Raw genomic sequence first — 13,291 nt, 5'->3', positions numbered from 1 at the left:
ATTTAATTTCAACTTTTATCTAAATTTTACTTAAAACCTAGAATGTCAAACTAAATTGAAATTGAAGAACGGATCCGAATATATCGAGATAACCGGAGGGTTACGATAAAAAAAATTAGTCCAAACAATATGTGTGTAATTCAATTATGACATAAATTGAATAATCTGATAGTTAAATAGAGGTCACTACAATATTCTGTTCGGATACCGACAGAATATATTACGTCGGTAAAAGCACATACGTACTCCGTCGCAAATTGGGTTTACCGATGAATGAACGATGGATCAACGAAGTCAGCGCACAATTGGTCGGTAAAGGAATATATTATCGAGGGAATTTGTTGTCCATCGGTAAATCACCGATGCCGTCATCGACAGATCTCGTCGGCGGACAGTCGGCCGACGAGAATCAACGATGGAATCGGCGACGGAAATTTTTATTGACTACAATCACTACACCATGTCACCTTTAGTTCTTTATGCAATATATGTTAAGCTTAAATTATGTTTATCAATGGACCTCGACAACTCAATCTTTTAAGAAAAAAATATTTTACTCGCTTTTCATATGTTCAACTCAATTTTTATACTTTATCAATAACCCATTACAACCTACACATTTTTTATTTTTCTATTATATATGAATAATTTTTTTAATAATCAAATGCCAAATGACACTTTTCCATTTACTTAAGAATGTTATTGCACATGTTGGTCTGCAGGAATGCAGCAATAATCGGTTGTAATTTTCAAAATGTTTTTTCTTATTATCATAACCGGATTGTCAAGGTTATGAATAAAGATAGTCTCTTGCTCTCATTCGATGAAATGGTACTTGACTTTTAGTCTTTTATGTATAAACATAGTCAAAATAATTACAATAATGACTTTTTGATTTAGAAAGATTTATGCTAATTAAGGAGGTAGAGTTTTTTAGGGAAAAGGTATTAAGGAGGTAGATTAGGATCAGATAAATTTCACTATCTATATAAATAAATAGCTGGACAGGGTTATTCAATGCACACTCAGTAACATAAATGAAGGTTTATTCAATGCGCATTTCGTTAGCGCATGTGAATTTAATTCCCATCAAAATTATTAAAGGACATGATAGAAATATACATATTTTAAAGTAAAATTTCAAACACGTTTAACAAAAATAAAAGGATTAAGTATTATAAAAAATACGCATCATGATGTAATAATACAATCACAATATTTTTAGGATGTAATAATCTGAAAGCGTGATTTCCCATCATAGCTTTGAAACACGCAATTTCTCTAAAAAAAAGTTATATATGAACATTCGTTTATTTTTAAAAATTCTTGAACTTTATAAGAAGTTTGAAGTTTGAATTTGGTTCGCGCGAATATACAATAAATGAGGTGGTAAAAGGAATTTTTATCTCACCCAGGAATGTTACCGTGTATGCTATATTCACTGCAAGAAGTTTGAATTAATTCAATTTTTCGACGCCAAATTTTTGATCAAAGGCAAAAGTTTAAATTATCTCTTTAATTATTTCTCTAATTTATAAGTTCAATTATCCAAACATTTCGATAATTTATAAGCTCTTAAAAAAATATACTTTCTTATAAATTTTTGAAATATCTTACTATAAGTTATTGAAAGTTATAAGCTCTTTAAAATAAATTTAGTCAAACATTCTCAAAGTTTTCACTTCCAGTGTACAACTTTTGAAGCCCTGCAAAATAGGAATGTGACATAAAATTATTACAATCAAATGCCGCAAGAATAAGATGAAAAATAAAAACAAAAAAACATAAAAGAAATAATCCCTTCGTCCCATTAATCTTGTCATGTTTTTATATTTGGTAATGATTTTACGCTATAAATAATATGATTAAAAGAAACGAGACAAGCCTAGGAGTAGTATGAATTAGATGAAAAAAATAATAATAACAATAAAAACATAAAATAAATAGTAACACGTGCAATTCTGACAACACTTGAAACAATTGTTTTGGTAGTCATAGATTTGTGTAGGTGGTGGTGTCTTATCCCTTTGAAATTTTGAAGCTTTCCACACACGTGTGGGGGCGCCACACCTATTCTCTTTATCAATGCCATTAATTATTTTCTGTAAGAAAAAAATGTACATAAAGTTTCGAAATTATATAAAATAAATCTCAGAATGTGTCTCAATTCATTCATGCGGCGATAATTGCCATTTCTTTTTTTCTTCACTGGCACAGTCATGACTCATGGGGCTCGCTGATTTATTCAACTATGCTATGATTTGTGTTGGGTAAAAAATAACATAAAAAAATTGCACAATTATGAATCTTAGATTTAGGTGGGATGATATCTAATTTTAATTTTATAAATATGACTGTGTAAGAGTTATAAGTGAAATTATTGTTCAATAATTACTGGATTCTCAAACTTGTTTGGATCAATTAATTTGACCAAAAGTGTGAAATGATTATGTATTACAATTAAGTTTTTTGCAATATTCGTAAATCATATTAAGATGATTATCAATCATGTAAATTGATTTTCACTTAATAAAATAAAGAAATATTTTATTTGACCAGACATTCACCAATAGTGTGAAGGTGCATTAATAATTCAGTCGATGATCTAATGGAATATATACATGTACACGAATTAAATCTATGATCATGTAAATGTATGCCTCAAAGTGAGATGGAGCAATAATTTTGGTCATATTTTAATAATGTCAGTGGTGACAAATTAACTCCAATTCTTCATCTGGACAAACATCAACCATGTGATGAATGTTCAAAGCCTGCCTAACTCTCGTTATGAGTCTTATAAATATATATATTTTTTTTGCATCTTATTTCTGTCATAATTCATGCTGCTTGCTTCTAAAAATGGGGGTGCCTCCAAACATATATTTAAAATATTTATATTCATGGATCAAGATTTCCTCGACCATATATGGGACCCTGGTTGTTGGTATTTATAAAATTTCACGTGAGAAAATGTGACAATGTGTTGTGGGTTTGTATGTTTGAAATTAATCATCATAAGCGTATTCGTTTTAAATATTTTTTTTAGACAAAATTTAGGGTGCTGTTTTTATAATCTTACAAAATGAAAAATTGAATTGCCATAAAAAAGATTCTTATTTAGTCCAGCTACAAATTTGATTCGACCTTTTTCAAAAAATTTAGTGATGTGAATATGAAACTCGATGTTTTTGGATTTTTTTTTTCCGTAAAATTAATGATCAGGTCACGACAGACTAGGAGAGACAAGTTATGGTAGCGGATGAAAATTGAGTACCTAATAGTTGGACATAACTATGTGTATGCATAAGAGCCTTATAAAAATTAATGGAAATAAAATATTAAAATAGTACACACTAAAATGGATAATTGGGTACCTAATATTTTTTAAAACAAAATTTAGGGTATCGGTTGTAAATCTTACAAAATGAAAAATTAAATTGCCATGAAAAAGATTCTTAATTATTTGGGCCCAACTACAAATTTGATTCAACGTTTTTTTAAAATTTCAGTGATGTAAATATGAAATTTGACGCTCTAAAATCTTTTTTTTCCCCGTAAAATTAATGATTAGGTCACGATAGACTAGAGGAGACAAGTTAAGGTAGCGGATGAAAATTGGGTACCTAAGAGCACCGGCAACGCCTTACTCGATAGGCTACTCGAGTAAGGCGTTGCCTTCGAGTAGGTGCGTTGCGGGGGGGCGGTACTCGAGCAATACTCGAGTATGCTCGAAGGGGGGGGAGAGGGAAGGCGCGTGCAATGCACGTGCCCTAATTAAAAAAAAAAAGATAAATTTGAATTTAAATTCGAATTTTGACTGCTTTGCCTCGATATGCATGCTTTGACCGACCGTTTCCAATTTATTATTATTTTTTTCTTCTTCTCCTCTTTAAAAAACCCCAACTTCTCCATTTTTCTTCACACCTCTTCTTCTCCTCCATTTCTCTACAAGATTTTTCTTCCGTCATGGATTCACACAACCCTTTCTACGATCCAAATTGGTGCCCCGATCTCTCCTCCGATTATCATCCCGATATGGGAGGAATCAACTTGGAGGAGACCCCGCCCGAGGAGGAACCGGTCAGTGCACAACAGAGTGCCTCCCAACCAAAGAAGGGCGGCCGGAGGAAGGAAATGGCCACCAAAATCAAGCACGACAAGGAAGGAAGGATCCGTCATACTTACCTTCCCGAGCATACGGATCTCATCGTCCAAATTTGGGCGGAGGAGACCAACGACGCACATGACAGACGCACAAAGGGCATTGCACGCGTCCGTGGTCGCCGACGTGCTCAGGCGTCGTGGTCTAGACTAGGATTTTAATTATGTGATTTTAACGATGGGGTAATATGATGTTTTAGGTGTTTTTAATTTTTATGTTATTTTTTTTTATGTTTTAGGTGTTATTAAATTTTTATGTAATTTTTTTTTATGTTTTAGGTGTTTTTAAATTTTATGTTTAATGGCGTATTTAACTATTACAAAAATATGTTATTTAAATTATGCAATAAAATTTAAATGAAAAATATAAAATCAAAACTAATGTTATCAAGTAGGCTATCAAGTAACCCCAATGCAACACTACCTACTCAATAACACAACCACTATCAAGTAACCCCATTGCGGATGCTCCAATAGTTGGACATAACTATGTGTATGCATAAGAGCCTTATAAAAATGGAAATAAAATATCAAAATACTACTAGTACATACTAAAATGGATAATATGCAATTAACCAAAAGCTGTCATGTTCACAAGGTGGTGTCCTTGTATCTTGTTAAAATGTACTATATATTGTCTAATGTCTTGTGATTTGATTTGAAGTGTTGCAGTTTCCATTGATCCATATACATAGACCACACAATATTGTAGTTGCCAGCTCGCCATGTTCCCTTTATCTATTGGTTGAATGATTTTGATGAATATTTGACATGGGGTTGGCTTAAGGTGAAATATTAACTCTCATATGTTAATTATACACTAAGTTAAATGATATTTAGAAACCTTTTTAATATATTCAATTAATCAGGATATAAACTTATAGCACGTATCTTGTTCTAAAAAAAAGAATGGTATTGATATATATACTAGTAAAAGTTCAATGAGTTGGTCTCCTGTGAGATCGCTCTCATCCATAAGACCGATTCTCATCAGGAGAGGGCGCGGCTGCGGAGTGCAGAGCGCGAGGGCCGCTTTGGCGAAGCCACGACCGCGGCCTAGGGCGCAAAGTGCATGTGTACTGAAACATTACTTCTTTTTTTTTTTATATATATATATATCAATGATTGCTTTTTATTATGACAATAATTCTCGATAAATAAACGAAAAATATAAGTTCTCGTGAATAAACATAACAATTACCGTAAAAAAAAAAAAAACAGCGTTTGGCAAACTTTATTTTCTTTGTGTCAATTATTACTTTTCATCACAACAATAATTACTTTGAATTATTTGGCATTTGACCCACGCCCCGGCCCACCCCGACCCGTCTTATCCATACACTCCATCTCACCCAAGTTTTCGTCAAATTCAATATATAAATACTATTTATAGAATAAACTCTATATGGTAATGAAAAATTTGAGACCAATTATATTTAGAAATAAACTCTATATTATAATAAGGTCATATTTTTTTTGTCCCCATATGCATCTATATAGGAATAAATTATAGTATTATCTTTTTTTATTTAGAGGGTGAAGAGTGAGATTTTAACCCTAAACTCAGCTATTTACAAAATGAAGTCCGCATAGGAACAATAAATGACATTATTTAATTATATACATTTTATATATATACGTAATACATTAGTCTAAGTTGGCCTAAAATATTCTATAGTTGATTGCTAGTTGCGACAACAACTTAATTTTATGGTTTCACTAAATCTTTTAGCTTATGTATACTTAATAACTAGTTTCATCGATATTTTGTTATGGAACTAAAATGGTTCCAACTTATCAAGTATGCTTAAAACTATAAATAGGGGTGATAAATCAGGTTCGTTTAATCAGCTATAACCATAATCGAACCGAAATTTCGACCTTAGTAGATTAGCGGTTAGTAGATTCTGCCTTCGATTCTGGTTAATCGAAAAATCGATTCGCTTATAACCGAACCGATTCCCATCCTAACTATAACCATATTGGACTAAATATACAAGCAAGAACTAAAAATTAGTCGTAGGCACATGATTAGTACAAACATCCATTTTATATGCTAGTATTAAAAGGTGCTTTAAGTGAGGGTAAAAAGTAATATTACCCATTTAACAATAACCTTCCTAAATAATTATATATATAAAAAAAACAATAACCTTCCTAAAAGAAAATATTTTTCCTCGGGCCTGATAATACATCTGTATAAAGTTTTTAGTGTGAAAAAAATATATCATGCTTATTATACAATATATGAACAAATATAATATTCTAGGAGACTACACCACATATAATGTATAAATATTGTAAATAAAATTGTCTCCTGAAATATGATCAAGGGACACGACTTAGCATTCACATACATTTTGACATGACATTGCTGTCTTCAGTTGAGGAACAACCATCCTTTCTCAACATGCCTCATTTCACATGACATGTAGAAGAGGGCAGGATTAAATGCTGAAATATCATAAACATATCATGTCAAAGTAAAATAGTTTTTAATTATTTACAGACAGTAAATATTACCCAAATGTGCATATCAGAATATCTCATGATATGAAAAAGGTGTAAACACAGATGTGTAGTCTTGAGTTTTCAAGTAAGAAAGCGATAACAGAAAACATTCAACACTAGCAGAGCTTTAACTGTAGAGGTCATCATCATCAGCTGCAGCTGAGGCTGCTGCAAAAGGGTCGGCGGCCGCTGCGGCGGTGCCGGCGCCGCTCTGCTCAGCAAACCGGAACTCCGCACCGAATCCCCTCGACTGCTGCAGGGTCTGCGCAAACGCCTGGTACTTGCGTATGTCGGCGTCGCTCACGCTCCTCCGAGCAAACTTCATCGATTCTTCGAAGTGTGCAGGTTTGATCTCTGCTACCTCTTCCTCGACATCTTCCTCCATAGCCTCGGGGTTCTCGCCTCTTCGCCTCTCCCTCTCGATATCCTGAGAGAAATAGTCAAAATATATTTGTGCGATAAATTAGATTGACAATACACAGCATATTACAAGTCGTGTTAAAGGGACTTACTTTTTCGATGTTTTCTCTGATGGCATACTTGACTGCACGTTGGCATATCTCAGTAATGTCAGCACCACTGAATCCTTGAGTGTACTTAGCAAGGGCTCTTAGGTCGACGTCTTTGGAGACGGGCGACTTCCTCAAGCACGACTTGAAGATTTGATAGCGCGATTCCTCATCAGGAAGAGGGATGTAGATGAGTTGATCAAGACGGCCAGGGCGGAGGAGGGCCGGATCGATGATGTCGGGCCTGTTGGTTGCACCGATGATGAAGACAGTCTTCTTTGCATTCATTCCGTCCATTTCTGTGAGGAGTTGATTCAACACACGATCAGCAGCGCCACCGGCATCTCCTACACTGCTTCCTCTCTGCAAAAGGCAAACGTGTGAGCCACTTAAAACATCAAAAGCATCGTCTATTTCAAGTACGAATACAAAGAACCGTGTAAAACACACCTGAGTAGCAATGGAATCCAGTTCATCAAAAAATAGGACGCAAGGAGCAGACTGGCGAGCCTTGTCGAAAATCTCTCTGACGTTCGCCTCACTCTCTCCAAACCACATAGTGAGCAGTTCAGGCCCCTTGACACTGATGAAGTTTGCCTGGCACTCGTTCGCGATAGCCTTGGCTAGCAAAGTTTTTCCACATCCAGGAGGACCATAGAAAAGAACTCCTTTCGAGGGCGACATTCCAAATTTCTCAAACTTCTCGGGATGCTCAACCGGATATTGAACCGTCTAAATCATTGGGACAATATCAAAAGATTAGTATGGAAGACAATACTCAAATTGGAACATAAATTTTGCACATTCAGAATTATCAGATGTTTTATGAACAAGGCATACCTCTTGAAGCTCACGCTTGACATTCTCAAGGCCTCCGATGTCTTCCCAGCTGACATTGGGCACTTCAACAACCTATAATATCCAATTACGCACATTAGTAGGAGAGAAAAATATTACACGACCATTTGAATCAATATTTTGAAAATGTAAACTGGAAGAATCAAAATGAAACCCCACCGTTTCACGCAGAGCAGAGGGGTTGCTCGTTCCAAGAGCCGTCTGGAAGTGCTCATTACTGACAGCCATGGAGTTCAGGATCTCTGCATCAATGGAATCATCTTCCAAGTCGATGACATCCATCTTCTCCCTAATGCATTGAAGGGCAGCTTCAGTGCACAAAGCAGCTAAATCGGCACCAACATAGCCATGTGTATCCTTGGCAATTCTTTCCAAATCAACCTGCAGTATTAGACAGATGTTAATCATTCACTCAAGAGTCCATCAAAGTAGGAGATCATATGAACTAAAGTTGTCTGAGCTTACATCTTCAGCAAGTTTCATGTTCTTTGTGTGGATACGAAGTACCTCAAGGCGCCCTACTTCATCAGGAACGCCTATGTCTATTTCCCTATCAAACCTCCCAAACCTTCTTAGAGCAGGGTCGATGCTATTGGGACGGTTTGTAGCGCCCATCACAATAACATGGGCACGAGCCTTGAGTCCATCCATCAATGTCAGAAGTTGGGATACGATTCTCCTTTCTACTTCTCCATGGGTTTTCTCTCTCTTGGGCGCTATGGAGTCAATTTCATCAATAAATATAATAGAAGGTGCATTCTTTTCAGCTTCTTCAAAGGCCTTCCTGAGATTGCTTTCACTTTCTCCTGCCATTTTTGACATTATTTCTGGTCCATTAATACAGAAGAAGAAAGCACCAGTCTCGTTGGCCACAGCTCTGGCAATTAAGGTTTTCCCAGATCCAGGAGGACCATATAGCAGAATTCCTTTAGGAGGCTTCACACCAATTGACTTGAAAAGCTGCGGGTGCCTCAGCGGTAGCTCTACCAACTCACGAATCTGAGCCATCTGTTTACGAACACCACCAACATCATCGTAACCAACTTCATCCAACCTATCCTCATCCTCCCTTCTTACGGGTTCTCCCTCACAGAAGATTTCTGTATCAGGGGCAACAACACAGTATTCTGAAGGATCAGTCTCAACGACCTTGAACTCTACACTTCTCATTCCACCCCTCACAAGAAACAAATCACCTTTCCTCACAGGCCGGTATGACTCTAGGAAATAAGCTGCATACATGAAAACGAAGTTAGCTCTGAGAAAGAAAAAGAATCAGCATGCTTTAACTAACCAATATATTCTGAAGAATAGGGTGTCCGTGAAAATTAACAATAATGAATTGCTATCTTGACTGTGTCGTTCAGTTTTCTAATTAAGGGAATATGTCAAGTGACACACAGACCAACATCCCTGAGGCACAATAGTTAGAATAACTATTTATCGTATTGTTTATAAAACTGTTCAACTGGACAGACTAAGCATCTTGAGCAGGGGAACAAACCAGTTGAACTATAGTACAGACCCAATGAGGCGAAGTCAATAAATCCAGAACATGAACCCTTCACAAATAAAACAACACGAAGACAAACAAAATTGAAATCGTAATTGAACTCACGTTTCAGGTAAGCATCGAAAAGGTTTCCAGTAACCCCTTCAATGGTGTCGTCCACAGGGAGAATGTGGACTCGCTTCCCATACTTCACATCAGGACATAAGTGCACGGAAACCACATCTCCTAGTCTAACTCTGAGATTGTTGCGGACAACCTTATTCATCCGAATCTTTGGTTGCTCACAAGTATCCTCAGCAAGGGCGATGCAGACAGTATCTTTTCTTTTCTTACCCTATAATCCAGATTATGATAACAAATAATTGAATAAGTAAAGCAAGGACATCCATAACAAGCACAAGTAACTTCATAAGAATATACTAATACACATTATGATAGCAAACAAGTAAAGGAAGGATAAATATTCCTATCAATCAGAAGCTATCTATTGCATATCAACATCCATGATAAGTAATTCCACAAGAATCACAACAGAAAACCATAATTAAAGAAAAATGAATCAAGGCATTAACATCCCAAATTCTCCCATAAGAAGCAATATCTCATAGGGTGTTCCATAGTTTTACTAGTAATCACACATCTCTACACTATATGCAAGCATTAATCATACAACAGCATATCACATTACAATAGGGTTATTTAAATCTGCAAATTCTTTTCTATTTCTCTTTTAACATCATTCTTCCTTCACAAAGTAAATAAAAACGATAGAGAATTCAATTCTCACCATTCAACAAAACAAAGCTGCACATATCATTCAAAAAAACAATCTTCTACGAACAGAAACAAACAACACTCAAGCTTCAAAACCCTAATTGTAGCTGAAAACTAGAAATTAGAGAGCTTGATAGTCAAAACCCAATTTAGATCTCAACACCCTCATCACATTCTCCCCTAAAACAAGAGTTGCACAATGCAAGCTCAATATAGACAAACGGAAAGAAACCCACCAACTACTGCATCGAGAAACATGAAGCACCCTCTCCCAGATAAATTACAGAAAGCTCGAAATCTGAATAATCAATATAACACACACATAAATATTAAGAGACGAAAAAAAAAAAAAACCTTGATCAGGATGGTGTCGCCACGGAAAATCTGGAGCTTCTCCATGGTATCAGGGTGAAGAGAAACTACAGAATTATCATCGTTGATGGCCTCATCCACCACCAACCGATTCGCCGCCTTCTTCCTCTCCAAAATCGCAGTACTGAAATCTTTCTTGGCGCTACTACTACACATCATGAACCAATTAACAAAATTAAGAAGAGGAATACCACCAAATTAACCAAAACCTAGATGAATTTCGATTTATATATGCATATATATCATCATCAACGAATGAATATCGAGAATAATGTAAAGAAATACTTACGGATCGGATGACTCTGGTTGATTGCTCATGGTAGCAGAATTGTGCAGATTACTGAAAAGACGCAAATTTGCTGAAGAAGTCGGAGTTCGTTGATGAATTGAAGATGCTGTGAATGAGTAGTAGAAGCTGAAATAGTTGGGGAAATATATAGTGAAAATTGCTTCGTTTCTTGTTACCAAAGAAAAGGTTGATTTTATGTGCAACTCTTTTTCTACTCGGTTTTTGACTCTTGCTTTCTTTTACTACGTTGGGTAAAGCATACATCTATTTCGATTCTAATTCGTATTTTTAATTCATTTTCCTTACACATATCACATTATTTATTTTCAATGCTATTATACTATGAATGAAAGATATATTTGAGATTCGATTATGACAAAATAAATTATTTACCATGAGACTGGAATATGATCCATAATTTTGTAATTAGAATTAGAGGTAATTCTAGTCCATGTCCAAAACTAAAATAGAACTCTCTAGAATGTTTTAGAAGTCATTTTTAACTTCAAATTTTGTAATTTTGTTCGTTTGTCACCGCTCACATTAATGTATAGGTTGACAATAAATTTAGTTGCGTCTTTACTTCTTTTGATGATTTAAAAAATAGAATTAAAACTTACAACAAACTCTTTTATTATATATACATAGGGAGAAGGAGAACAAATGGAAATTGAACCCTATAACTTTCTCTTCCACGAGGATGTCTCTTCACAGAAAGATGGGTATTTTTAAATAATAATTAATTTCACAAGGTTGTTGTTAGTTACTAGTCGTGAAAATTATGCTCATGTTTATAAATTTTGTTCCGTTATAGGTATGGATAAGTAGTGTTAGTCCCTTGATTATGAATGTAATCGAATCGAATAATGTTTTATAAGAAAAATAAAAAAACAAATAATTTTAAGATCGAAATGAAGCTCGAGCTCGTGCTAAAATTTTAATATTGAATCGATTAGAGGGTGTTTGGCTAAGCTTATTTTAAAGAGCTTATAAGCTCTTTGAGCTTATAATATGTTTCAAAAGCTTATAAAATGTAATTTTTAAGAGCTTATAAGTTGTCAAAGTATTTGAATAATTGAACTTATAAATTAGAGAGAGAATTTTTTTGCTAGAGAGAGAGATTTTTTTTGCTAGAGAGAGAAAATCGAAGAAAAATGAATTTGAATGATATATGATGAAAATAATAAATTATAGTTGAAAAATATTTTTAAAATGATTGTTGCATATGAAATTATAAAAAAATAAGTTAGAGTAAATGAAATTATTTTTTAAAGAGCTTATAAGCTCTTGAAACTTATTTTTGGAGTTTATAAGTTGTTTAAGAACTTATTTTGCCAAATACTTCGAAAGAGCTTAGACTAGCCACAACGGTGACTTTCCTCCAAGGTCACCCATATAAGACAAAAATCTTGATAATTAAAATTAAATGGAAAGTCAAGCATATTGCATGACCTAGGAGCTCTGCCGCCCCAGGTCACGCCTCTCTCCCTTCATCTCCTTTTGCCACATGTCTTATTTTGATTGGTGTATTATATATTATGATAGATAAAATTTTATAATAATTTTTCTTTATAAAAAATATATTAAAATTATATTAATTTTTTTTCTTATTTATAGCTCTATAAATAGAGCTTAATTTCACTATATTTTCACACCCAAATAAAAATTCTCTCTTTCTTTAGTTGTATTTTTAAGTTTCACGTATTGTACTTTGATATATTTAATTTCAATTATGTGTTTAATTTTTGTAATCTTCATTTATGATTGAGTTAAATATCAATTACAATATATGATAATGTTTAATTATAATATGATTATAATTTTTTTAAATATTTATTTTATTGAATATAATAAATAATTATTTAATTTTAATTTATATTTTATTTTAGATATTAGATAATTTAAAAATAGAGTGAAAAGAAAAAATATGTAGGTTGAGCTGGTGTCACAATTGGGAGTAAAAATTATATTAGGTCGTGGATTGTGTAGGTGGATGAGAGAGAAATGAATGAATATTTTATTAAAAAGTAGAGTAAGGTTAGGTTGGATGAGTGTCACGACTGTGGATAGTCTTATAGCCAAACACCCTCTAACTTTGATTTTCTTCTCAGATGGATCCGAATAACTCATGAGTCATGAGCTCGATTCGATCCATTTATGACACCTGAGATTGGGCCTTTGAAAAATTAGTCCAGTTTACATTTCCAGAATAGGCCCAATAACTGGGCCCACAATATTGGGCTTTTCAGACATCAATTTAGTTTTTATATATAAAGCCATAATTCAATTAGGTTTTCTGCC

The 13,291-nt window shown here is 34.2% G+C and overlaps 1 protein-coding gene across 1 annotated transcript; it reads right to left on the bottom strand.

Annotated features, from left to right (window-relative positions):
- Positions 1 to 6,642: 6,642 nt before the first annotated feature.
- On the bottom strand, positions 6,643 to 11,267 carry LOC131020526 (cell division control protein 48 homolog E). The gene is made up of 9 exons (XM_057949390.1): positions 10,991 to 11,267; positions 10,684 to 10,849; positions 9,661 to 9,889; positions 8,508 to 9,274; positions 8,202 to 8,423; positions 8,025 to 8,096; positions 7,635 to 7,916; positions 7,188 to 7,547; positions 6,643 to 7,102 (listed from the first exon to the last, which is right to left on the bottom strand). The coding sequence occupies exons 1-9, from the start codon at positions 11,017 to 11,019 to the stop codon at positions 6,803 to 6,805; spliced, it is 2,427 nt and encodes an 808-aa protein (XP_057805373.1). The 5' UTR covers positions 11,020 to 11,267; the 3' UTR covers positions 6,643 to 6,802.
- Between the last annotated feature and the right edge of the window lie 2,024 nt (positions 11,268 to 13,291).

Source organism: Salvia miltiorrhiza, chromosome 4 (assembly GCF_028751815.1).
Source record: "Salvia miltiorrhiza cultivar Shanhuang (shh) chromosome 4, IMPLAD_Smil_shh, whole genome shotgun sequence".
Classification (NCBI taxonomy): Eukaryota; Viridiplantae; Streptophyta; class Magnoliopsida; order Lamiales; family Lamiaceae; genus Salvia; species Salvia miltiorrhiza.
Note: the sequence above shows the minus strand (reverse complement) of the source record. Positions and strands in the feature narration are given on the sequence as shown.

What these genes read in the sequence shown, in the direction of transcription:
- LOC131020526 (XM_057949390.1), bottom strand. Translation starts at nt 11,019, where the DNA reads ATGAGCAATCAACCAGAGTCATCCGATCC. An exon ending in CAACCAGAGTCATCCGATCC is followed by an intron (nt 10,850 to 10,990) that starts GTAAGTATTTCT and finishes CATGATGTGTAG; the next exon opens with TAGTAGCGCCAAGAAAGATT. An exon ending in CCTCTGCTCTGCGTGAAACG is followed by an intron (nt 8,097 to 8,201) that starts GTGGGGTTTCAT and finishes TGGATATTATAG; the next exon opens with GTTGTTGAAGTGCCCAATGT.